Below are 18,102 nucleotides of genomic sequence, written 5' to 3'. Positions count from 1 at the left end.
ATGAGGCTGCATTTTAAAGTTTTAATGTTGTATTTTAATCTTGTTTTTTAAGTTGTATTTCAATCAACTTCTTTTTATTATTGGTTGTTAGCCGCCCTGAGCCCGGTCTTAGCTGGGAAGGGCAGGGTATAAATAAAATTATTATCATTAATAATAATAATAATAATAATAGAGAATTAAATTACCAGCCATTTCTCCTCCTGGGGCTGGATGTGCTCAGGACACATACGCACACACATTACACTTCCTTTAATACTGAAAATATATGGTGTTTGGTGTCTACCCCACCCCCAGTAGAAGGCATTGATTGGGAGGCAGATTATGGTTTTGTTGTGGTTGTAGAGGCACACTATCTATTTGCAGAAGGTGACACAAATTTTGAAGTTTATTCCGTCTGGTGAAGTACACAGTTTTAATATTCGGGGAAGGCACAGATGGAGTGACTAATATATTTTTAATGGCATATTATGGTGTGAAGAATATTATCTGCAGTATGAAGAAATGTAGCTGTAACATGTTTCTGCAGAGGTGCTACTCACTGTCTTCAGTGTAAAGGCTATTTACTCTATCTCCTAGGATGCACTTCAGTGCCTTCAGAGCAACAGGCAATATTCAGTTATCGTCCATTTAAGCAGTGTTGAGCAAGAGGAAATTATTTTCACGCTCCAAATGCTGGATCATAATATTTCCATCTAGAATCAAAGTGGAGAATTGGGTATGGAATTTCTCACGGTGCGTTATATTAAACTGTGGAAAGAGGTTAAGAAGGAGTTGGAGATATGGGGGAGAATGAATCTCTCCCTGTTAGGTAGAATTTCAGCCATTAAAATGAATATATTCCCCAGGATGCTGTTTTTATTCCAATCAATACTAGTTGTAAATAATTTAAGCTGCATCGGAGGATGGGAAAAAATATCTCTAAGCTCATTTGGCAGGTGAAAAAGCTAATAATTAAACATAAAATTATGATAGATACAAAAGAAAGAGGAGGCTTTGCCTTGCTACATTTGCAATTGTATTATGAGGCAACTTGTTTCTGTTGATTAAAAGAATGGATTGTATTGGGCAATGTAGACATTTTAGACTTAGAAGATCATGATTTAAAATTTGGCTGGCATGCATGTCTTCGGTATTGGAAGGCTAAAACCCATAAGAGTTTTATGAACCATGGCGGTTCATAGGAATAATCTGTATAGAGTCTGGGAGAAATATAAAAATCTGCTGGAAAGAAAAACACCTTTGTGGCTATCTCCCATTGAAGCAGTTACAATTAAGAGAGTTAATATGGATAGACATTAGGAACTGCTGGATTTTATGGAGGGGGGCGGGACCAGACTGAAATCAATGGAAAACTTAAGGAGTCAAGTTATGGATTGGCTGCAATATCACCAGATATATAACGTGTTTAAATTAGATAGAAAAAATGAATTTCTGTACTAAAACTCATAATTTGAAAAAACTCTTACAAAATAAGGATAAACCTCTTTCTAAAATGTATTTTTTTTTTATTAGAATGGGAAACAAAAGACAAGCTTGTTAAAGCTTCAATAACACATTGGTCAATAGATATAGCACACAATATGGATCTTAACCTCTGGGAGAAACTTTGGAAACGCGACCTGAAATTTACTGCGTGTTAATTCATTGAAAGAGAACTATTTGAAAATGATTCATAGATGGTATTTTACTCTGAGTAGGTTGGCCAAGAGTTATAAAACAGTGGAAGTCTAAAGAAGCAGAGGGAGCCTTTTTTCACATGTGGTGGACATGTAAAAAGGTTAAGGTATATTGGGAAATGATATATTATGAATTGAAAAAAATGTTTAAAACTACTTTAAACAAAACACCGGGGTCTTTTTTGTTGGGAATAACCCAGACTGAAATTCCTAGGTGTCAGAAAAGGTTATTTATGTATGCAACAACCGTGGCACGTCTACTGTTATCCCCCAGACGGAAAGTGAGTGAGGTCTCAATTTAAGTTGACAGAATATGCAGAACTTGCAGATTTAACACACAGAATAAGAGAGCAAGAAGAACATATATTTAAAGAGTGGAAAACATTTATTGAATATATGGAAAATAACTGTATACAGCTGAAAACACTGGCAGCACTAAGATAAATTCAACAGGTCAAATAATTTTTGATAGATGTAAAAGTGGAAAACTGATTTGAATGGTTACAGTAAAATATGCAGTAAAGTATGATATGTAAAATGAACCATGAAGGAGAAGGAGGGAGGTCACTGTATATCTTAAAGTTTGTAAAATGTTTATTTTGAAATGTAAAATTGGAAACTTAATAAGAATTATTATTATTTTTAAAAAAGAATTTTCTCAAGGTACCACTCTGAAATTTTTTGCATTTATGGCCATTTATTTTTCTGGACAAAAGCAAGCCCTGACACATCAAAACAAATTAAATTTTGTGGGAGCTTAGCGGACGAGGCTGTGCTGTTTTTATGAGAGACCTTTTAAAACATGAGTATGGAATTGTTTATTGAAGGAAACCTTTTTTAAAAATGGCTCTAACAAAGAAACTTGGCATGTACAAGGTGCTAGTAACATTTACAATGATTCCGCCAAAGATAAGGATGTTGCTGTTTTTCATTCTAGAACATTGATTGCAGTTGTGTGGCAGTTTAACGTGTGTAAGACAAGGTGGTTTTTCAGTGGGATTTGAGCAGGCATTACAGCAGCTGCAAGACTTCAGGTCAAGTCAACATGCATCATGATTTGCATCTCCCAGGACGCTTCTGATTCATATTACTGCATGGGCATTTAAATTAAAATTGTCTTCATTTCCCATATACTGGGGCGAGGAACCTTTTCCATCCACTTTGAATTTGTGTAGGGTTTACTCCTTAGCCTTTCTTCTCTCGAAGATGTCCCGCAAGGCCAGGCATAGGCAAACTCGGCCCTCCAGATGTTTTGGGACTACAATTCCCATCATCCCTGACCACTGGTCCTGTTAGCTAGGGATAAAATAGCGGTCAGTTGCAAAGGTGATTTGGACATTTAATCTGGCACATTCTACCTGAGAACCCCTTGCTATTCTATCATATGTAACAAATAATTTTTAGGAGACGTGCTTGTGGTTTATTGTATCTGCAGTGCCTGATGTTTTTATGGTTGTTGTTGCTTTACTTTTTTGCTCCCTTTGTGAATGATGCCATGGCCTTTGGCTAGTGCAGTAAAGTTTATGATGATGATGTTAAGCTAGGGATCATGGGACTTGTAGTCCCAAAATATCTGGAGGGCCCAGTTTGCCTATGCCTGCACAAGGCAATGGATAAACTAGTGCGGCTGGTTAAATCATCCCTTCTGTGAATGGATGCAGCCCACTTTTACTGTACTACCATTGGAACAATTACTTACAGTTCTTTTTCTTAGTGAAAAACTACTAAATAAGTGCACAATTTATGCTGTTGGGATATTCACATACTGATGAGCGGCTTTTCTTCCATTCCTTGCAGAATAAACCCTGGCAATGCATACTGATGTCAGGTTCTATGCAGGAAAATGCAACGGGAAACAATACATAGCAGATTTAATGTTTTTCATTATCGTTGCTCTTTGAATTTCCTAATAACATGTAAAAATGCTGTTGTTTTTATAGATTACCTTTCCCAAGGAGTGGATCTCTCTGGAATAGAAGTAATTGAAAACGAACTGCTTTTTATGGCAAGAGCTCGACTGGAGGTAGAAAACCAGGCTAAGCGGTTGCTGGAGCAAGGAATAGAGACTCAGGTAAAAATACATTTTGCTTTCATTCAGAGGCAGATGAATAAAGTTTGCTCTTTGAGTATGGTGAAATGGAACTCATTGAACAGGGGTTCACCAGTTCAGTTTGCTTGCATTAGCTTGACTATATTGAATCATAACATGGGAACTGATTATTATGCTTTCAGACTGGAAACTCTGTGCCTATTGCTGCTCCTTTGCTTCTAAGAGAATGACTGACAAGGGCTGGAGCACAGAAGCTTTTCTTAGCGCTGGTCTGATGTTTGGCATGTTGAGGGCTAGGAATTTTCTGTCTTTTCTCCACACTAGTCTTAAATCCACAGCAATATTGGTTACTTGTTGAATGGGAAAGACTTGGGCATACGTGCTTGAGCCCAACCACCCTCCCGGTCTCCCTCCTCGTAGATGATTAATGTTTTAGAAAGAACCTGTTATGGTTCTTGGGATTGCTTGTGTGTAAATTGCCTTTACTCGTGGCTGTCTTGCCTGGTTGAACCCTTTCTGACAGAGGAGCCTCTATCTCGTGGCTGCCTCAGTCTCTGGCAGAATCCGTCAGTGGGCGTTTCTTAAGCCTTCTCCAACATAAGAACTCCTTTACTCCCAGTCTCCTCCCTCTCTCACTGCGCGACAGCTTTCTGCGCAAGGTGGGAGCTGGCAAGGGAGCACTGGTCCCTTCTCCGCTTGTCTCCTGCGCAGAGTCCTGGAGCCACCTCTCCGCTTCCTCTATCTCCTCCCCTTCGCCACTGGTGCTACGCTGACTTCCTTCCCCAGCTTGCGGGCTACCCCTCCTTCTGCTGGGAGCTTCTCTGCCATCATCCTGGAGCCTTCTCACCTCCTCCTCCTCCTCCGATGGCAGTTCCCTGACAGAACCCTTTTAGAAAGACCATCTGTTGCCTATTCAGAGTGCTGGTTTTGACCACAAAGCCTTAAACAGCCCAGGACCGCAATATTTGAAGGACCGCCTCTTTCCATATGAACCGATCCGGACCATGCAACCAACACCAGAGACCTTTCTTTGTGTGCCTTCTTCATGAGAGGTCCGGAGGGTGGCAACACAAGAATAGCCCCCCCCTTTTTTTTGCAGTGGCTCCCTGCTTGTGGAATGCTCTCCCCAAGGAGGCTTCATTACATATCTTTAGGCAGCAGGCAAAAACATTTCTCTTCTCCCAGGCCCTAGGCTAATTAAACCATCTTATGGCCTTCTAAGAGGGACGCGGGTGGGGCTGTGGGTTAAACCACAGAGCCTAGGACTTGCTGATCAGAAGGTTGGCGGTTTGAATCCCCGCAAGGGGGTGAGCTCCCGTTGCTCGATCCCTGCTCCTGCCAACCTAGCAGTTCAAAAGCACGTCAGAGTGCAAGTAGATAAATAGGTACCACTCTGGCGGGGAAGGTAAACGGCGTTTCCGTGCACTGCTCTGGTTCGCCAGAAAGCGGCTTAGTCATGCTGGCCACATGACCTGGAAGCTGTACGCTGGCTCCCTTGGCCTATAGAGCGAGATGAGCACCGCAACCCCAGAGTCGGTCACGACTGGACCTAATGTTTGTTTATTACTATGGCATTTTTGTTTTTTTTTGTTTGTTACTATGGCATTTTGTATTTTTATATTGTAAACCACCCTATGGTACTAGGATGAAGGGCGGTATAGAAATTAACAACAACAACAATAACAACAACAACAGAATCTTCCCTGTTGACTGCCTTGCCATGTGCTGCTGCTTTTATCATGGTGCCCATGTAAATTCACAAGAGAACAGATTAGAACAGAAAACTTTTTCTGAGATTTATATTTTGCTGCTTACTTACCGTAATTATGCTTACGTGTCAGAAAAGGTCCTCTCACCCCTTGCTGTGCCTAACATCTTCCGCGATGAAGAGTTGTGGAGAGCTCAAAGGTTTTTCACATTTTTTGTGACATTGGTCGGACTTGGCTTTGTTTTTAAATTAAAGCTTGAAATGCAAGCTATTGAGTACAGTACATGCAAATTGCTTTTAAAGATCCCAGATAAGGCCTTCAGGTGTTCTTCTATCAAATTTGTTTAATCTGCGAATGATTTCTTTATTTTTCAATAATTTTCTCTTAGCGTGTGATGTTTGCAGCTTATAAGGGATAATGATATTTGTACTTTTTTTAAAAAAAAACATTTTAATTGAACTTTGTAGCTATATAAGACATGTGCTGACTGTGGCTCATGGGCCTTCTAGTTCAAAACATCTGAATCCTACCAGGCTGGCAAGGGTGTATATAAAAACCAGGGTAGGACAAAAAGGAGATTGATAAAATACACCAGTAACATTTGCATTCAAGGCTTAGGTTCTGGCTAATCAAATTGATGCTACATTTTTATACTACCTTTTATTAACCTTGCAGACGTTAAATATTTTCACCTTAAAACTTCTGAAACGCGCTGTGTTTCATGGCCCGCTCATTATTCCACAATCCCGGCAAGGGGTTGTACCACAAAATGTGTGTTAATCTTGCCCTCACATCATTAGCGATCAATATAATTGGACTCAAGCCCAGTTCAGACATATAAGGGCTGAGGTGAGCCAGAATAGCACTTGGCCTATTATCAATAAAGCACTTTTCTGTCTTTCCAACATTATGGCTATTATACTCCATTCCCTTTGCTGTACAATAGAAGACTCTTAATTTGGGCCCACTGCTAAGCTAGCTTATTGTCCTCCCAGAGAGAATGGGACACTTAATAAAGTCTAAAAAGACTTGGACTAAAATAGGTAGCAGTGCTGAATAGAGACTCGACGTGGCACTCATTAACATCCATCATTGCCACTTTCTTTATTTAAAAGATGGAGGGCTCAGAGCATTACACCTTTTAAACACCTGGTTAAGTGCCACTTAACTCTGTGACACCATCAGAAAGTTTGGCGATGGTTTGCTTGTTAAGCAGCGCTGTCTGAAACTTACTGTTATTTGCCTAACAATTCTCAATGGGTTCCTTTCAGTCAAATAGCTGTCTCCGTTTAGCACCAGTAGCTAGACAAATTATTTAGATAGGGCCTATCTGGCAAGAATTTATGAAGCCAGTTGTTTGAAGGTGCTTGTTGCATTTTAGTCTTGCAAGCACAGGACGGCGTTCCACGTGACATTTTCCTTCCAGAGACTCTTCTGCGCAAGAACGAGCACCCCCCCCACCGAAAAAGCCCCATGTGAAAAAACACTGTGCTGTAAGTTTTCATATGATAGGCAGCCACTTATGTGTAACAAAATCTTCATGTATACATTGTATTGTACATTATTATTTGTTCACTAAATGAGATGGCAGAGAAAGAGAGAAGAAAATGTGCTGTGTTTGGGCTTTATTAGATTCTGAAATGGCAAGGTTCAGCTACAGCTCTAACTAAGCATAGGGATAAAAGTTTAAGTTTTAAGATTATTACTTTTAAAGTCATGTATACTGACCTTCCTCAAAAGTTTTCAGGGTGAAATAGGCAAGGCAACCCATTTTGTCCTCTGAACCCAATGAAAGAGGTGAAGCTGAGACTGCAGGTTTTGTGGCTCAGCTGGCATTTGAACCCCAGTCTCCCTGATAAATATTGAGTTCTGCCCACTACACTAAGCTGATTTTACTTAGAAATGGTATTCCAGCATTCCGGAAGAATGTTTAAGTTTAGCCTCTTAGTACATGGTTCCTTTTTCAAAAAACAACCAACAGTAATTGTGGGATAATTATTCGTGCCTTGCGATTATTCTAAATGGCATTTTGAACCTTCCTATGTCTTTTTTTATTTTTTTATAATTAATTTTTATTCAATTTCCAATTAACATTCTATCCAAATTTAACATTCGCTTTGTACATAAACATCTTTTGGACTTCCCTCAGCCTATTTGACAATTCTCCATGTTATCACTACATCTCACATTTCATAAATTTATATTGCACTTTACCACTCTTAATCTTAACCTATCTTTCAAACAACATTTCAGTCAATCTTTTTCACAAAGCTTCTTGAAAACCAACAAGTGTTAGTTGCTCCTCACATACATTTTTGATATATTCTGTAAATTTATTCCAGTCCTCGGAAAATCTCCAATCGCGTTGGTTCCTTATTTTCCCAGTCAATTTGTCCATCTCTGCAGATTCCATCAACTTCATTCTCCATTCTTCCTTGGTCGGCATTTCTTCCTGCTTCCATTTCTGGGCCATCAAAATTCTTGCTGCTGTCACTGCATACCTAAATAGTTTCACATCATTCCTTCTAATATCATTCCCTATTATTCCTAATAGAAATGCTTCTGGTTTCTTAATAAAGGTATATTTCAACATTTTCTTCATCTCATTATAAATCATTTCCCAGAAGCATTTCACTTTCTTACATTCCCATGAACCTTCCTATGCCAAGGGGGGAAAGAACTGTGCAAGCTTTCATTCATGAAACAGTGCTGCAGTTGTAGACAAGCTCCACTCGCTGTCTCCTTGCTTCTGGTGTCAAAAAAGAGAATCTGAGGAGCATGCCTGCTCATTCCTTTCCATTAGATCAGAATCTGTATCCCTGTGGGGGGATATATGGCAGCAAGCATTGCACATTACACTGCAAATGAGCTGGACTTGCACACACAAACACGGATGAGCAGCTTTTGGGGAGTGCATGAACCATGTCCAGAAAGTTAAGCATTCTACACATAGTTTAAGTTGTATCCCAAAACGTACGTGTAACCTGATCCTAGCCATATCTATTTGTAAAGCAATCTCATTGGTTTCAATTAGAATTCCTAGCAAGAAAGTATACTTTGGCCTCTGTCCGTACTCTTTGACAGAGGGATTTAATTGTGTTATTCATAGGACCTGATTAGATGTAAAATTTTGTTTCTTACTAGTTATAATCTGAAAATTGTAAAGCTCATTTTGAGGTTCCATCCTAATGAATCTGAGATGCTAAGTATGGGAGTTAAAAACCAGACTAACATTATGTACTGAAAATACATCTCTTTCCAAACCAGGGCTTAAAATAAACCACAGATTTCTCTGCAGTATAATCAGCTGATAGTGATATAACCTAGAATATCTTTTTAGTTTCCATAGGAACAGATGATAGAATGTTTGAGTCTAGGTTGAATAATTTTTTTTTGGGGGGGGGGGAATCCTTGCTTATCCATGTTTCTGTATTGTTGAAATCTAAAAAAAAGTGCCCTGTTTGCAGACCAGACAGAGGTCATGAATTTTAGCTTGGGGAGAACAGGGCTTCCAAACTACAAATCATTTTCCTTTAGAAATTGCTTTTTAGTATTAACTTAGCACACATTACTTGTAGATCATCTGTGAAGGCTAGTGTTTGGCTATACTGTCACATCAAACTGCATTTGAAACTCAATGAAACACATGGTTCTGTGATACTTTATCAGAGGAATTTAATTAATTGAACGGTCATTATTTAGGTCTTTTTAGGGAGAATCAAATAGATAGGGGAGTTTAGGAAGGCCTTTATGATTGTCCTTTCTCAGTCTCTCCACATGCCTTTTCACTAGGATCCAAACTACAAGAAGATTCCACCTAAACATTAGGAAGAACTTCCTGACAGTAAGAGCTGTTCGACAGTGGAATTTGCTGCCAAGGAGTGTGGTGGAGTCTCCTTCTTTGGAGGTCTTTAAGCAGAGGCTGGACAACCATATGTCAGGAGTGCTCTGATGGTGTTTCCTGCTTGGCAGGGGGTTGGACTCGATGGCCCTTGTGGTCTCTTCCAACTCTATGATTCTATGACTATCTGTAGCTCCCATCAAAATTCTAGACTAAAATCAGAGCCCATGGCCTTTTAAACAGTTTCCAGTTATTTCTGAGGGAAGGGAAGAAAATGTTCCACATGTAAACCAACCAAAGGCATGCTTTGAATGCATATGATGCAGCAAGCTTGTGAAAGCCAAGCAAGTTTGGATGCGGACATTCCTCGGATGAGAATCCTCATGTGTTGCCTTGCAGTTCCTGGAGGAAGGGTAGGTAACAAATTCAAGTAATACATTAAAAAGTGCCCTGTTTTAACAGACCAAGAGTCTATTAAGTCCAGCATTCTTCCTCCACCCCTGCCCTGGGGTAAAATTCACTCCCAAGATCCAATGGACCCCTGCAGGACTTTGGAATAATTCTTAGTTTTGTTTTGGTGTGTGCAGTAATGTAACTTAGAAACACAGCAACGGGGGAAATCTACTCCAGTACTCTTGAAGTAATATAAATATGAAACAGAATATATGATACAGGCAAAATAATATGCGGAGTTATTTTCCCCACCCTATTTTTGAGAATTTTCTGGGAATCCCAGTTCTTTTAAGTTTTTGGTACTTTCCATTTCCCATTCATTTGAATTGGATAAATTTAACCCTTGACAGCTTAGGAGGTTTAAAAAATAAAAATTGAAATGGGGATGAGCCATGCGATGAAACAATATAGGACAACTAACTTATAATGGTTGAGAAACATATAAAGGGTGAAGTGGTTTAGGTTGGCTAAGAAGTTTTATAAATATTTCAAGCAGCTGCTACAGTCGATGGCAACCACAGCTCATGAGAGTTAAAAACCTTTTAAGTATGATCAGCATTATTTTATCGTAATTAGCTATACGTTCCTGTATGGATAATCCGTATTACAAAAAATATATATTTAACTTTTAAAACTCAGAATACCACATTTTAATATATTTATACCACTGACGTTTACTGCTAGTTCTTTCTAGTACTAGCATTTAAGAAGAGCAATGATTTCTCACGTTTCTCTATAGCCACGTGTACTAAACTGCATCATGCAGCTCTAACAACCAAATATTTTCAGAGATTAAAAGACAAAATGTGTTTGGTCCCATGAGTCACAGCAGGCTTCCTTAATGTCCACCTCTGCATAATCACCAGACAAGGCTTAAAACCTTGTCTGGTTAAAATAAAATATGATCCCCCGTTAATAGCAATTGCATTACAATGAACCAGTTAAAAACCTTGTTAAATATCTGAATTATATATTCCCTAGAAGCAAATGGTGACAGGACATTTCGGGCAGAAAAAGAGTAAGCTACCTGCAAGCATTAATAACCATGCCTTTTATTGGAAGATGCCAACCTTAACAAACATTAACCTTTGTGCTCTTGAAAAATCTTTACTCACTTAAAAATTGGTTATACTTAAGGGGAAAGTAAATTGCCTACAGTAGTTATTAAATGAGACATGAGACAAGCGGGTGTTCATGGCTCTCCTTTAAGTATTGGGACTGTACTTCTTGGAAAATACGTTGTAAAAAAGCTGTGCCATAGAAGAAGAACCAAAGATAAAAATAGTTCCTGATATATAGGTTGACACTTTAGCCTTAGCCACACTGACTGACTCATTTGTGGGTGCCTCAACATTGTGAGGGTAACTCTGCATCACTTAGAAACATGAAATTGGGTGTGTACATCGCCCCAAATGCCCTTGTTGCTTTAGAAGTATCAAAAGGTGTTTTGCATCTCACATTTGGAATGAGAAATGCACAGTTGTATCCCAGAATGGTTAAGGTATTTCTATACCAGCTAAAAAAAAAAAAAAAGAAAATGAAAAAGACGGTATTCCTTCATGGAGCAAACCCAACTTGTAGAAAATGGATTTTCCATGAAATCACCATCCTGAGATTTTGTTAGCTGCCTCTGGGCTAGAAAACATTCCAACTCTGAACGTGTCCTCAAAGCCATGGGGCCAGTCATTGAGCCAGGTACAGGTGGAAGGCTTTGGTGCTTATAGTGTCAGATGTGTGTGGCATGCCTGTGAAAAGAGCCTTTTAAATAAATTTCCATGCAGGTGTGTCTCGAGGCGTCCTGAAGACAAATTAGAAATTATCATCATCATCATCATCACCATCACCATCATCTTTATTTATTCCCTGCCTTTTTCCCTGATGGGACTCAAAGCTAAACCACTAATGATTTTAAAAATCCACCATGAAAATACAATTAAATATTGATAGGATTATTATTACCGTATTTATTAAATTTATATACCGCCCTTCATATATAGATTTTAGGGCATAAAAGTACAAGATTAAAACACAAAATACATAATAAAAACAAAAACCAATAAACCCCCCTTCCCCATATCATATACATATATGAAAATCTGTTTAAAACATACCCAAAATTACAATACAGTATGGCAGCACCCTTTCATTAAAAGCAGTTAATTTCCAAAAGGCTGTTGGAACAAGAAGGTTTTCATCTGCCTAACGAAGGACAACAAGGAGGGAGCCAGTCTAGCTTCTCCAGGAAGGGAGCTCCAGAGTTTGGGAGCAGCCACTGAGAAGGCCCTCTCCTTCGTCTCTACCAAGCATGCCTATGAGGGTGGCAGGACTAAGAGAAGATATCAAAACCCGAGCAGATTCGTTTCAGCCACTATAGTCTTTCATATAGCTTGGACCTTTTCCATTAGCTGAGCTGTATTTATTTTTTGTAATGCAAAACTCTGAAAGTGTGCAGACTTTCATATCGGCTTACAGCATTGTCTAGTTCATGGGTAGGCAAACTAAGGCCCAGGTGCTGGATCTGGCCCAATCGCCTTCTAAATCCGGCCCGCGGACAGTCCGGTAGTCAGCATGTTTTTACATGAGTAGAATGTGTCCTTTTATTTAAAATGCATCTCTGGGTTATTTGTGGGGCATAGGAATTTGTTTATTTTTTATTTTTTCAAAATATAGTCCGGCCCCCCCACAAGGTCTGAGCGACGGACAGTGAAAAAGTTTGCTGACCCCTGGTCTAGTTCAACGTTTTGGCATGAAAATAGGGACTTTTAGTCTAAAGTATTTCCCCCAGGACCCCCTGGGGTTGCAGCCCTCGCTCTCTTCCTAGCGACAGTGATATCTTCATGAGGCAATGCAACCGTTACGTTGCCAGAACTGGTTATGTGACGGTGCCCCGTTCCTAGGAAAAAAAGATTGATTTGAAGTGAGCAAATGCCACTGGAACATTGAAGAGCAGGCTGTCTGAATGCAGTGGCGTAGCGTGGGTTGTCAGCACCCGGGGCAAGGCAAGTAATTTGCGCCCCCTAACCCAGGGCAAGGCAAGTAATTTGCGCCTCCCCCCCCCCCCGCTGCACTGTCCCTCCCCCAGATAGTCCCTCTCTCTCTCTCCGCACCGCACCGCACACCTGGCACCCTCCCCTCCACAGTGGGCGGCGACCCGGCGGCTCGGATCGGATTCGCACAGCCAGCACTGCAGTGAGAGAGAGTGAGTGAGCCAGGTAGGGGCAGAGAGCTGCGAGTGCGAGCGCCCCCCCCAGATGTTGCGGCCGGCCCCCCCTGCACCCCCCACGCTACGCCACTGGTCAGAATGACAGGTGGAGGGGCATGGGTTGTTCAGGGAGCATCTCTCTGCAGTTAGCATGTCCACCATGAAAAAAAATCCCAGCTTCCCTCCAGGTTGCCGAAGAGGGGAGAAAAGCAGTTTGCAACCTACCCTTCCCTATTTTGGCTCAGCTCTAGAGAAATCATAGTTTGAAGCACTCTTATTTCATGAGTAAGTTGTCCATACTCATTGCTAAAATTCCTGGTGAGTCAGACTTTGCCTCTGGCTATGCTGTCTGCTAAGCTTCATAGCCTTTGGTGCAAAAGATCTTTTGAGTTTCAACTGTGAACCATCTGAAAGGGAAATCCTTAAGGTGATCATCTTTGAAGATGTGAGGCTGACTTCACTTTAATTACTGAAGCTGTGAAGCAGGCCAGGTGTTACAGTGATACCTCGGGTTAAGTACTTAATTCGTTCCGGAGGTCTGTTCTTAACCTGAAACTGTTCTTAACCTGAAGCACCACTTTAGCTCATTGGGCCTCCTGCTGCTGCCGCGCCGCCGGAACACGATTCCTGTTCTCATCCTGAAGCAAAGTTCTTAACCCGAGGTAATATTTCTGGGTTAGAGGAGTCTGTAACCTGAAGCGTAGGTAACCTGAAGCGTATGTAACCCGAGGTACCACTGTACTCACAAGTACCAGGCTTCTCTAGCTCAACAGCTTACTTTCTAAATAATCTTGGGTGTGAGAAATGGGTGTCCCATACATTTGGTTTTGCTCCTCAGCTTCATCTTCCTGGCACTCTGATTCTTCAGTTGCTTTTCTCTCAGCTGCTCTTCCAAGTTTTGCCTTGGGCCTCTTTGAAAAATGGTAGCCAATCTTTTTGATATTTGGGTTATAACTGGCAGCTTCCTAGCGAGATGAGGATGGTGGGAAGTCTTATTGGGCCCTGGGGGGGCCATAAATGAGAAAGAGCTTTCTCCCCCTCCTAGGTTTTATTGTTTCTGTTACTTTGGGGATATTGAGCCATGCTGGCAAATGAACATGATGGGATGAGAATGTCCCTGCCATATTGGTCACGGGATGGGAGAGATGGAATTGGGGGGGTAAGAGGAAGATTGATTATGCCTTTTGGGCCTTCGTTGAGTTTCCAAACTGTCCTTCGCCTGCCAGTGCTAATCTTGAGTGCTAGATCAGTTTAAAAAATCTCCCTTATCCATGATTTGATTGACAGTGAGGGAGCTGGTCTGATATGTATTACTGGGTGGGTGGTATCAGGCTTTTCCAACTATGCTGTCCTGGGTACCAGTCAATACTAGCAAAGACTTGAGGGTCAGGGAGGGGGCTGCTGTGGACTACAGGAAGTCCCTCTTCAGGCTTCCTGTCCATTTGAGTGCCGGTGCTGTGCTCTAGCAGGAGTGCTGGGAAGCAAAGTTCACTCCATTTTCTCTGCTGCGAAAGGCCAAGCCCCCCCCCCCCCAACTGTCATCTGGGGGCAGCTATTCCATCAGATGCAGCCCTGAGCCACCAACTGCTGATTCCTAATCCGAGATGCCAACAGTTTTTGCATTGCTGGGGGATTTTTTAAGTTTGATTCATGTAACCAGAGGGTTCTGTTAATCCTAAGAGTTTTGTGAAAGGTGGCAAATGTTTCAAGATATGGTATGGAATTTACCGAGGACAGATTGCAGTGCCCATGGCAGAACTGGCACTGGTTAACCACAGCTGCCCATGTTATTATATGAGGGGATTCACATTGAGCTGGTAGGCTTTTTGTGTTCCCTTACATTAGGGGAAAGAAATCACTGTTTCAGACATCGGATGCAGTAGATTGACAGCATCCTGGCACTGACTTGTCATTGCATACTGTTCTCTGCTCCCCCCCGATCTGTTCTGACTTTGCGCTTAAAAACATCTGTCAGAAGAAAAACATTATTTGGCATGGGCGCATCAACTGTTTGTCCACGTATTCCCTGGACATGAAAAATGTATTACCACTTCAGATCCCTCATTGCTATATATTCCAAGCATGTCTCCAAATCAGATAAATGCTGCCACAACTGAAATCTTAAAAATTGTGGGATTGGAGAAATTGGGCTTTCTTGCAGAGGGGCTCAGAAATTATAACTGTGCTCTGATCAGTGGGGGCCTGGGGCTTCTTTCAATTGCTGTGTAGGTCTGTTGTTGTTTAGTCGTGTCCGACTCTTCGTGACCCCATGGACCAGAACACACCAGGTACTCCTGTCTTCTACTACCTCCTGCAGTTTGGTCAAACTCATGTTCGTTGCTTCGAGAACACTGTCCAACCATCTCATCCTCTGTCGTCCCTTTCTCCTTGTGCCCTCCATCTTTCCCAACATCAGGGTCTTTTCCAGGGAGTCTTCTCTTCTCATGAGGTGGCCAAAGCATTGGAGCCTCAGCTTCAGGATCTGTCCTTCCAGTGAGCACTCAGGGCTGATTTCCTTCAGAATGTAGAGGTTGGATCTTCTTGCAGTCCATGGGACTCTCAAGAGTCTCCTCCAGCACCATAATTCAAAAGCATCAATTCTTTGGTGATCGGCCTTCTTTATGGTCCAGCTCTCACTTCCATACCTCACTACTGGGAAAACCATAGCTTTTACTATACGGACCTTTGTCAGCAAGGTGATGTCTCTGCTTTTTAAGATGCTGTCTAGGTTAGAGTCAGGTAATGGGAGGAGGGCAGATCTCATCTCCCTACTTGCTTGTTTTGTTTGTTTCATCACTTCATATACCTAACATTGTGGTTTCTAAATAAAGTACAATGACGTTGCAAAAAAATGAAAACATTAAATTAAATTAACGTAACATCAGAAAAGCTTGCTGTAAATGCCTGCTAAACACCTGAAACTCAACAGGAAGTGGGCATCTTCTGGAACAGGCCCATTAACAACCATGATGCGCCAGACAATTTTAATCAAGCCTTGGGTTCATTTCCCAGTGACTTCAGAAATTATAACCATAAGCATATTATATGATGGATGTCAGGGTATTCCATGAAATGGTCAACTATGTCGGGGTGGCCAACTCCCAAGAGACTGCGATCTACTCACAGAGTTAAAAACTGACAGTGATCTACCCGATTTTGGGGGGGTTCAGGTCAAAGTTGTTGAGTTTTTTTTAGGAAGGAGGAAGGCCTGTTTCTTAGGGATCCGAGCCAAAGTTGTTAGGCTTTTGTTAGGGAGGAGGAAGGTCCATTTTTTAGGGGTCCAGGTCATACTTATCGAGCTTTTTTTATGGAAGAAGAAAAGTGCTGTTTTTTTGTGGGGTGCAGGGCTAAAATATTGAGCTTTTTTAGGGGAGCCAAAGTTGTTGAGCTTCTTTGGGGGGAGCCAGTGATCTACCACAGATGTCCAGTGATCTACCAGTAGATCTACCTGTTGGACATGCCTGCACTATGTGATACCAATTTTATCCTCGGCTTCACAAGGAGAATCTTCTAGGCCGAAATCAGGTATGATGGTTTGGAAGTAGTTTCTGGTTCAGAGGATGCATACAAACCATCATTTTTCATTTGGATTTAGCAGTGAATTTTGCCAAGTGCTAAACAAGAAACTAAGAAGGAAGCCATATGCACATACAAGGACAAGAAAGGGACGACTGTAGTTTTCCAAATGATGGTTCAGAAGATTGTCTGAAGTGAACATACTTACCTTAGAATTTACACCCTTCTGTGTTCCATTAGGTAAATCTCTCACTGAGTTATCAAAAGCAACAGTTTCTTGTAGCACTCTATACAGAGTAAAAATTCATAGTTATAAGCTGATTGATCGGTCATCCTTTTCCTATGCTCCACCACGTACACTGAAGAACATCCCAGGTAATAACCTTTAAAAACATTAAACAAAGACCTAAAACCATGGAAAAGAAAGTGTGTGTGTGTGTGTGTGTGTGATATTATACAGTTAAAAACCAGTTTGTATTCTATTTAATACAACAAATACCAAAGGTACTGGTATAAATAAAATAAAATTGTAAGTAAGCAAAATTGAAGACTTGGTGATTTAAAAGAGAGATAAAAAGTCTATGTAGATCCAGTAGTTAAGAACAACAGCGATGTTTTGTAGGCTGTTGTGCAAAATTTTGCAACTAGTGCTGCAATCTCTGGTTTTCAATCTTCTAGAACTTTGGACATTCTTCTAAGCCATGGGTAGGCAAACTAAGGCCCCGGGGGCCAGATCTGGCCCAATCGCCTTCTAAATCCGGCCCGCGGACGGTCTGGGAATCAGCATGTTTTTACATAAGTAGAATGTGCGCTTTTATTTAAAATGCATCTCTGGGTTATGTGTGGGGCATAGGAATTAGTTTTTGGTTTTTTCCCCTTTCAAAATATAGTCCGGCCCCCCCACAAGGGCTGAGGTACAGTGGACCGGCCCCTGCTGAAAAAGTTTGCTGACCCCTGTTCTAATCAATGGGGCAAATTATTAATAGAAACCGCATCTCTTTTTCTCTTTTAATCTAGTAGCCATCTAATAAAGCAAAACAAATATATCTACAAAGATGCACATATTTGACGGCCAAATATTTCTGTGAGTGTTAGCCTTAAATATCCTGGTTGCACTGAGTGGATTCTAAACATTGTCTTAAGTAGTGTTCTGATCATTCCCAAATGTATGAACTATTCCATATCTAAAAAGGTGAAGCCCTGGGGGGGAAAGGCTGGGGAATTTTCAGGTCCCCCTCCGCTGCCCTTAAAATCCTTCTCTATCCTCATCTATGTTAGATAGATGTCTGTCCTTATCTATCTTTAAATTACTCCAAATTCCTTTGCAGTCCCAGGCTTCAATGAATGCTTTTCTGGGTTTGCGATGTTCTACTAGAGTCTTGAAATCTGGGACTTGGAAATTACTCGAGTTCTTTATAAGTTACAATAGGAGAGGGGTGGACTGCATGTGAACAGCTCGCCCTGGCATTTTTGGAAATAATTCCCCCCTGTTTCCCTGCTGATCTTTCGGTGCTTCTGTAGCCACACGCCCCAATTAGGTTTTTCTGTTGTCGTTGCTACAAGTTACATTTTTAAAATAGAAATGGAGAAGGCGAAAGTAGCGACGGTTGCAAGCAAGTACCACAGAAACCTGTCACGACAACAGCATTTCAAAT

General features: G+C 41.1%; 1 protein-coding gene across 5 annotated transcripts in view; it reads left to right on the top strand.

Moving 5' to 3' along the window:
• Nucleotides 1-18,102, top strand: part of COG5 (component of oligomeric golgi complex 5) — a 174,559-nt gene that overhangs the window by 74,702 nt on the left and 81,755 nt on the right. For all 5 annotated transcript variants that reach the window (XR_014502094.1, XM_083399587.1, XM_083399588.1 and 2 more), the window contains exon 7: nt 3,617-3,747. Coding sequence is in view for 4 of the 5 variants with exons in the window: in XM_083399587.1 (XP_083255713.1) it covers nt 3,617-3,747 (131 nt within the window). In the remaining variant the exon portion in view is untranslated. The remainder of the gene's footprint in view (nt 1-3,616; nt 3,748-18,102) is intronic.

This window comes from Podarcis tiliguerta (genome assembly GCF_965153285.1).
Source record: "Podarcis tiliguerta genome assembly, chromosome: 10".
NCBI classification, from domain to species: domain Eukaryota; kingdom Metazoa; phylum Chordata; class Lepidosauria; order Squamata; family Lacertidae; genus Podarcis; species Podarcis tiliguerta.
This window is presented reverse-complemented; position numbering and strand designations above follow the sequence as displayed.